The sequence below is a fragment of the Chiroxiphia lanceolata genome, chromosome 5 (genome assembly GCF_009829145.1).
Source record: "Chiroxiphia lanceolata isolate bChiLan1 chromosome 5, bChiLan1.pri, whole genome shotgun sequence".
Lineage (NCBI taxonomy): Eukaryota > Metazoa > Chordata > Aves > Passeriformes > Pipridae > Chiroxiphia > Chiroxiphia lanceolata.
Window position 1 is genome coordinate 72,081,706 of NC_045641.1, and position 9,096 is coordinate 72,090,801.

Here is a 9,096-nt window from a genome sequence, read left to right on the forward strand (position 1 = left end):
AGAAGTTGCACTGAGTGTTTCCTTAGCAGTTGGTTAATGAGGAAAGGCTGAGAGAAGGTGGTCTTTGGACACCTCCAGCTGAATGTTGTTCCTGCTGCATTTCCTTGTTCTTTCCCTTTTGGTTTCTGGTGCCACTTTTGGACCTTGATGCTCCTTCCTGACCAACAGTGTGGAAAAGGCTGGTAAACAAGTGTGATGCGGAAACTTCTCCACCACATTCCTTCCCTTCCAGCCTTGCTTTAATCATGGAAACATCTGTGTTTTCAGTCAGCTTTATTGATAAAATAAGTTTCCTGTACAGTACACAATTCTAGCCATAAATCCCTTCCAAGCCATCTGAGTTACAAAAATAACAGGTATGCCATGAAAAATAGTCACTCCACACACTGTGAAGGCTCTTCAGAATCCTGAAGTGATCAGGGCAGAGGGGTTAGAGGGGAGACATATCAAATGTGAGGGCTGGGAGTAGATAAATTAAGTTGCATTTCTCTTCAATTTACAAAAATAAACACTAATCAAGCATTATTTCATAATAGAGCAACCCCCAAGTATTGCCACAGACCAACAACCCTCTTCTGGAGTCAGAAGTCAAGACAGAATTCAGCCCTGGAGCTGCATCAGCATCCAAGGGGTGGAAATGTCTCTGACACCAGTCAATGGCTAAAAAAATGCTTCCAGAAACAGGAACTTCAGCAACTGAACCCAAAATCTCTCATAAAGTTTGCAACAACAGAACACTCCAGTGAAAAAAAGATGTTGCTTCTGGCAAGCCACGGCAGAAATGCAAAATCTAAATCAGAGTAGCACTAGCAAGGTTTTACAGAAAATAACAGCAGGCAAGAATATTCTGTGCTGGAGCTAAAATGTTCCCCCAAAACTTTCCCTTGGATGTTGAGCAAGTTTGGAAGTGGTTCTAACTTCGTTTCCATGCAGGTGGATGTCCTCAGCATTGTTAAGCCTAGAAGGTGCTCTGGGAGGAGAAGCAGCAGTTTCTCCATTTATAAAATGTGCTGTGAAAATGAGCTGATTTCTGTCCTTTCTGCATATAAATTAATGGAGGCCCAGGAAGCTGGATTTAAACTGGCACCCTTGGAAGTGCTGGATCTGAGCTCCTTCTGTGCTGTTGTCACTGAAAATCAAACTTGCCTAAGGCATGATTTCAGAGTAGTTCAGCTCTGCTTAACTCACCTTAAAACCTTTTTGGTGACTGGTTAGTAGTGAAGAAAGGGAAAATCAGAGTATTAATTGCAGGCTGCCAACCTTGCCCTGAGCTGCTCCTCCTCCCACCCACCTTTCTGCAGCCACTGCTTGGGTGCTTTCCAGTTGCTATTTCCCACTTAGGAAGTTTAGTCCCATCTATTCCTTCTCCAATGTGGCTTTTTCTGCCTCTCTGCCCTTTCCATCAAACACGTTTGTTGCAAAATGAGGATTTATTAAAAAAGAAACCAAAGGAAAAAATGTGGATCATGCACAAAGCATATTCATAAGTTACTCCTTTTTAGCCAGAGATTGGACTTGAAATCTTACCTTTTCTTATAGAATAGTTACACTGAAACTTTGCATGAGCAATAACTTATATGTTATTTGAAATCTCACCTTTTATCTGCAAAATGATTTCATATAAAAGGAATTCCCATGAATCCATTTCCTGCTGGAGTCAGACCTATGGCAATGAGTCTGTCACACCAATGTAATTTATTTCACACAGTATAAAAGCCACTGAGATGGAGTTTGACACGTCCTCTTGCTGGTGCCCTATTCAGGAACAAGTGCTTGACCAGTGAGCCCTGATGCTCCGTTGGGAAAGTGTGCAATTGAGGCTTTCTGGTTCCCACAGTCCTTAGCTTTTCCTCAGGCTCAAATCACTGCTTGTCACTAATCCTGACAGGGAGGTACTCTCTGACGCATCCTCTTTCTTGAGGTTCAGAAATGATTCTCTAGTGATTTGGAGGATTTCTCTCAAGCCTTTGTTTTCTTGCTAAAAACAGAAAGAACAAGGCATTTAACAGGACTCCAGGAAGAAATCATGGGAATTACATTAGCAGCCTTCCCTCTACTCCAAACTAATGCAAAGGATTAAAATCCTTTCTCTTCTGCAACTGAGAACATCAGGTTTCTGACCCTCCTGCTCTGTTACGGCTCCCCTCTGCACCCCACCTTGAGAGAAAGCTGGAGTGGCGAAATGGCACTTGCACCCCTCCAACCAGGGAAGTGTAACACAACAGGAACCCCACAGAACCAGCTGTGCTGCCATTCCCTGCCTTGCTCCTTGTTGCAGTGGTGTTCCACCCTCACCTCAAGCTGGGTGATGCGTTCCTGCTCTTTGCAGCCGTGCCTCTCATCGATCTCAATGGCCTTTCTCATCACTGCTGCCATTTCGGTGATCTGGTCCACATGCACCTGCAGCTCCTGACACAGAAAGGGTCAGTAATATATTAATTTAGCAATATATTTAACAAAATGAAGCATTAAATGTGCCTCATTTTAACTGCTGTGACAATTTATTAACACACGCCTAAATTTTGGAAAATAAGCTCCCACGGTACGAGGCCACCATGGTCCTGTTTATTCCAATCTGGTTTGTCCTACACTGACCCCTTTTATCAGAAGTTTCTTAACTGTGTCTTCCACGGCCTCCAAATGGAGTCAGCCCCGTGCTTGCCTTGCCAAGGCCTTCCTGTGCAGCAGGAATTGCTGTGTATCATTTGGGATATGCAAAACAACTCAGCTGAGAGCAGCAGGGTCTGCAACATTCTTTCCAGTTGGAAACCTGATCCCCAGGACCAGCCCATGGACATTTCTCTCTTCAGGACACCAGAGGCAGTGGTCATCCTTTCGATGTCCTGTCTTAGGAAACTCACATCTGTCCTTCAGTCTTTTTTTAGATACTTCTGCTTGAATCCACCTCCAATTCCAGCTTATGTGGGATCTGGGTTTCAGAGGTTGAGGAAACACTGAAGGGTCACCGCTGCCTTTCTCTGCAGAGCCTCTGAATTCCCTCTGGAATTTACTGCTGCCCAGTTAAGCCAGAGAGTGGAATGGTGTTCCCAGAAGCTTTTGTCTTGCATTGTCTTTTTCTCCACTTGTCTTTTATTCCAACTGTACTATGATGCCAAGTCTTTGTCATGCCCAAGCCCTTATTCAGCCGTTTCCTCCTCCAATGCCCACTCCCATGGGAGAGGCCAGGGAAAAACTTGCTGTAAATCTTTATTTGCTGCTCAGTTTCCAGTGCAGGTGATGACAGGAAACATTTTTTCAAAGAAACCCCAAATTTAGCTTGGCAGGAAGCTGTGGTCAGGCAGGGATAAGACTTGAGAAGGGCTGTGGGTTTCAGATATCCTGCTCTCCTCCCTCCTTCCTATTTTCCAGCTTCTGTGCCTCAGGATCATTATGATTCCAGGCCTGTTCCAAGGTCATTGATGTCAGATCAGATATTAACAGAAATCAATGATCTCCTGTAAACAGGCACTAAAGGTAAGAGTTGGCACTTGAGGAAACAGCCCTTTCTGGTACAGCTGAATTCCTTGGCTATAATGGATTTTTTACTTAACAAGAGTGTTTAAAAAGTGCTTCAAGACTGTTAACCCTTACTTAATGTGAAGGCTGAGCAGGAGAAAAAGTAATGAAATTCCAGAATCCTAAATGTCAGGTTAAGGGTAATAAATCCCTTTCATCAGGCATTCTTGTGGGATCAGGTTTAACAAAAATGTAGAAGCCTAAACCTCCAGTCTCTCCATAATATTGTGTGATATTATTTTTTTCTTTTTTTTTTCTTTTTCCCCAAGCTTTTAATCCACTGGAGTGCTCCTAAATGAAATTTCCAAGTCCATTTGAGGATGGATATAATTTTACTTTCCTGTGTTGGTGCTCCTGAGTCTGTAAGAGCTGTTATACCATGTGCTGAGGTAACTTCTTCTGTAAAGGATCTACACCTGTCCTTTTGTAAGATTTTATGCTAAAAATATAGTTCGAATCCAGTAACGTTTTTCAATATTCCAAAGGGCTTTTAAAATATTTTTTTTTTAATTTATGATATTTAAGGTAAAAATATTTGAATATTGGATTTAAAAAGCTTGTTCTTCCTAGTAAGCATGGGTTCACTAATTACGTGTTGAAGTCAAGAGCATTAAGCTAAAACCAGTCTAAAAATGTGAACATCACTGAGATCTGGCAGTGCAATAGGACAGTTGCCTTAAAGATCAAAGTAAAACAAAAGTAAATTAAGTAGATACAGTAATGAAATGCTACTTGTTTAAATAAGTGAGAAGCTGGTAAGGTCGAGTTACTCAATTGCTCAAGTTTCCTGTTTGTGTTGCATGGACTGGATTACAAAAATTAGGACTTGTTGGTAGTACAGTGATATAAAAAGTGACACAAAGTAAGCTTTGGACTAATCCACTGTGAAGTGTTAATTTAAAAAAACAAAGGCCAAAACCTCAATGAAGTTCTTACCTTGGAATGTTGCTCTTTTAACTTTGTTATTATACTTGGGTCATCTTTTTTGCTGGCCATAAGCAGCCTGAACATCTGTTCTCTGTACTTGCTCATGATGAGCTCCAGAGCAGACTGATGCTCCTCCAGAGATGTGCGTAGTTCTGCCAACAGGATTTAAACTTCAGTTAGAGCTTAACAAAGAACCAAGACAGGAGGAGAAGTACATTCCTAGTGTACAGAATTCCAGAAGGAATTACACAACTGTGCTTACACCACAACTTGTTCTGACTGCTCCTGAGTTAGTTGGTTTTAGCAGTGGGAAAACACATCTCCAAACAGATCCCTCTATTGCAGAATTAAGTTCTATTTATCTCCTCACTATTTTCAGTGGTGCAACTGGAACTTGGAAAGGATAGAATTTTCATGTTTTACCTTTATTTTCCTGCTGCAATTCCCTAATCTGTCTGTTTTCCTGCTGGATCCCCATCACCAGCGTGGACCGAGGGCGATGTCTTGCTACTTCATTGAGCTCTTGGATTTCTTCTTGGTACTGGGTATTGAAAAAACCAACAAGGCACAACATATTGAGTAAACAAAGGCTGACTTTACACAGCAGTTAACAAAGCACCACTTCTCCTGTCAATCAGGGTCTGTAACCAGCAAGACAATGTTTGGTTTTAAATAATAATATCAAACGCACAAAGGTGTTGTTGACATGCTGTCCTCTACAGACATAAAAGCATCACCTTTGTTTTTAAACAAGTTTCATTCCATAGATGTGTGTAGTGGGTGTTATTTATGTAGGTCAAGTTCACCATCAGGTAATCTAGAACTGATAGAGACGTGGTAGAAACAAACCATGAGGTATTAACCTCTCTATACTCACTGTGGCTTCCCAGTCCCTTAAACCACAAGACACTGTGGGTACAAGTCACACAGATCCGAGTGAGTGGATCCCGACTCCCAACAGAAGGGTAAATTCAATACTCTTGATCTGAAACAATGAAGCCTCGGCATGATGAGTTTTACAGGGCTGAATCACAGGCAGAGTTTTATTATTTTATAGCCCTGTTAAGATATCCTGTGTTTTATTAACGTGACAGGATGAACTCCCATATGGAAAGTCAGGAGACACCTTTACATTCTCCAGGAGTTCTCTACTGAAATCTACTCAATCTAACGACATGCCTTGACCATCAGAACAGAAATGATCACAAGTGAGAAAACCTTTTTACAGGATCCAACTATACAAACAACCTATTTTTAGGTGGCAGTCACACCTACAATAAAAACACCTGTGGCATTAAAGGATTACCCGACACTGTACTGATTCTACAGCAGCACAGAAGTGACAGGAAATTCCATGCTGATGTCCCAGCGGAGTAACTAAGGTTGGGAAGCAAACCTGTTTCATGGCCTCGACCCTCTTGTTGAGCGCCGTGGTCTGTTCGATGAGCGCCTCAGCCGCGCTGTCGTGTTCCCGCAGCCGCTCCACCAGTGCCTTCGCGTCCGCCAGCGCCTTCTCGATCGTGCAGCTCATTTCTGAACATCACAAACCGTCATTTCCACCACACCCCCCAGTCGCTACGCACACAACAACTATCTGCGGGATAGAGCTTTGTTTTTTAGCCTGAAGCAGCTGGATACAACCTCCTGACAGTAGGATAATTAAGGTATAAAGCCATGTTTACAGCAGGCTGGAAGATTTTGAAGAGTTAAATTGGCAGAGAAGGAACAGCTCAAACTGATGGAGAAAACTGCTCAGGGAAAACTCAGAGAATTAAATTTCTTCATGTCTATAAATGAACACAAACATCACTGCCTGGAATGGAACTGTGAAATTTTCTGCAGGATGGAGAAAGACAGCGAGGAAAAGGACCGACTGCATAATTAAAATACCAGTTTCCAATTGCAGTAGTTGTTAAGAGAAATTACTTATGGCCACAACTGCCAAGCTTGCAAAATGCTCGGACATACCAGCATTTCCAAAACACTGGCCTTTACACTGCACTTTTTTTGTATTCATGTTTAGTCGATTAAGTTTCAAGACCAAGATTTTCAGCCTTTTTCATTTTCTTTTCAGAAACCTTGCGCTTGTTCTACTGAGAAGGAAATCTACTTCAATTCCTTCAGCATCAGACGGTAGCGATAGAGGTTTATGAGAGTTATGAGACATTGATATCAGGCTTAATATTTGCTTTAGGAAATGGTCTAAGGTACAGCAAGAATCAGCTAAATCCATTTCTTAGCCAGGCTGTTTGGGAAAGTAAAGATTTTTGTAAGGATTAAAGATTATTGAGTCTTTCCTGAGCTACATGGAAAAAAATTGCTTCAAGTTGATTTTTTTTAACTTTTTCAGGCACCTTTACAAATCATAGTACAGGATCTTTATGCCAAGCTTAAAGAAATCCTCAAATTTACCTCAACTGACCTTTTCCCACTGTCCTGGGTAAGTAGTAGAAGGAAGGATATTTCAACCACCAGAAATTCAACCTGTGTTTTCTGGGATTATGTGTGTTATCAAAAACATCTGGATTTTGGCACATAGATTCCTACGAACATTCCTAATGTTGATTTTTTCCTGTTTGTTTATCAAACAGCATTTTGATTTAAATTGCCATCTGATGTATCTGAGGTATCAAGTTCTTCAGCAAAGAACTATCTGTGTTATCACTGGTAGTTCATTTATTCACTCTGATTTAACAGAGTGCATTGTTTTTAGGGATCTGCTTTCCCTGCTCCTCCTTCCAGTCTCAGATTGCTACTGGACCACAGAAATATCCCAGACAAGAGATGACTTTCCAACTTGCTGAACTGCTGCAGGAATTGATTTAATGAGATCCATGTTTGAGTGAAAGGCTGCTCTTCGGATTTTCCTTAATTCATGGTCCATGTGTAAACATTCAGAATTCTTTCTGGCTGCCTATGACAAACAAAACCTTTGCCTTATCCTGCAGTTGAGCTAAACCTGGGAGTTAACCTGGACAGTCAGGAGGGAAAAAACCCCAATTAATTAAATATAATTGACTTAAACAAATTTGTATGGTATATTATTTTTATGAGCATGACTACAGGAACTAAATTTAATTATTCCTGAACTCTGCCCTACAAGAGATGCCCAGTTCAGAGCAACCTTGTCAACAGGTAGCAGAGCAACAACTCAGCCCAGCAACACTCCTCCTACACATCCATTCCCTGGCACTTCCTGCTAATGGCTTCCATTAGCACATTAAAAAAACCCCAACAGTAAATAATAAAGATTTTTGTGCAATTATTTAGTTTTCTGTCTCTTTTTTCCTTCGTATCCTCACTGGAAACCTTATTTTCCCACAGCTCCAGGTTTTACCACAGTGACCAGTTGGGCAGCGCTAAGCCAGGATGCAGTTTCCAAGGAATTCAGACGGATGCAGAAGTCCACCAGCATTCCCGATGGGACAGGGGCATCCTTGGGGTGTCATTGCCACAGTCCCGTTGTGACAGGACCATCCCGGGGGTGTCATCGCCGGGAGCGTCGCCTTCCCCCCCCCCCCCTTCAAAACCCGCCGCCATCGCGAAACCAGCGCCTGCCAAGACGAGCATCTGAGGGGTCCCTTGCCCGTCCCCGCTCGCGGGTCTGATGGAGGTGGGGGGGGCTCCTCTTCCCTCACGGCGCCCCAGCCGTGGGAAGGGCCGCCGCGCTCCCGATCGTCCGGCTGCGGCCCCTGCGGCGCCCCTTGTTCCCACGAACCCCTCAGGGTACTCACTCATGCCCGGGGCTCCGGCGGCGCCGGGGTGAGCCCGGAGCGGCCCCGGCCAGTGACAAATGGCGGCCTGAGGGGCTGCGTTGTGCACCCGCAGGGGGCGCTGCAGCACCGGCCGTGCGCGGCTCTCGCGAGAGGACACCCGCCGCCACTCCATCACCGCCCCGCCCCAAGTCTCGCGAGAGGTCTCGGCGCGCTCCCTGGGCCTCCCGAGGCGGGTTTGAGCCAAACTCGGGAAATTTGTTTTAAAATTGTTGATAAGCAGCTGTGCCGGGACAGGGGTGATTAACGTATTGCGTTGTGAGCTGGATTAGGCTGGCTGTTGGGGACGCCTTCTTCCCTGTGAGGGTGGTGAGGCCCTGGCACAGGTTGCCCAAAGAAGCTGTGGCTGCCCCATCCCTGGAAGTGTTTCAGGCCAGGTTGGAGCAACCTGGAATAGTGGAAGGTGTCCCTGCCCGCGGCAGGGGGTTGGAACTGGATTATTTTTAAGGTCCCTACCAACCAGCAAACGGGGTCGAGTACTAATTAACAGACAAGTTATGTAACGTACGACCAATGAGCGCTGGTGCCCTTGTTTGTTAAAATGTAAAAATAGCGTGACGTTTCAAAGAACAGGGAGCTTTTTGTGGGAGCAAACTGGAATAAAGCACAGAAATCCCCCACAAATGGCAATGAAGCACAGAATTCCCTCAAAGACTGGAATAAAGCAGAGGATTCCCTGGTAGCCTGGAATAAAACACAGAATTCCCTCAGAGACCGGAATATAAGCAAAGAATTTCTTCGCAGACTGGATTAAAGGAGAGAATTCCCTCACAAACGGGAATAAAGCAGAGAATTCCTTCATAGACTGCAATAAAACACAGAATTCCCTCGCAAACCGGAACAAAATACCCGACTCTCTCCCCGCGGGGCGCGCACCGCG

General features: G+C 44.0%; 1 protein-coding gene across 4 annotated transcripts; it reads right to left on the reverse strand.

The window, feature by feature from the left end:
* Positions 1-256: 256 nt before the first annotated feature.
* On the reverse strand, positions 257-9,081 carry FGFR1OP2 (FGFR1 oncogene partner 2). 4 transcript variants are annotated; one of them, XM_032687905.1, is made up of 6 exons: positions 9,066-9,081; positions 5,840-5,976; positions 4,867-4,984; positions 4,453-4,595; positions 2,296-2,409; positions 257-1,978 (listed from the first exon to the last, which is right to left on the reverse strand). In XM_032687905.1, exons 2-6 carry the CDS (start codon positions 5,972-5,974, stop codon positions 1,841-1,843), a joined length of 648 nt encoding a protein of 215 aa, XP_032543796.1. In that variant the 5' UTR covers positions 5,975-5,976; positions 9,066-9,081; the 3' UTR covers positions 257-1,840. The 4 variants fall into 4 exon arrangements, with proteins under 4 accessions (XP_032543796.1, XP_032543795.1, XP_032543793.1 ...); XM_032687904.1 differs by having other exon boundaries at positions 9,053-9,068; XM_032687902.1 differs by lacking the exon at positions 9,066-9,081 and adding an exon at positions 8,178-8,339.
* Between the last annotated feature and the right edge of the window lie 15 nt (positions 9,082-9,096).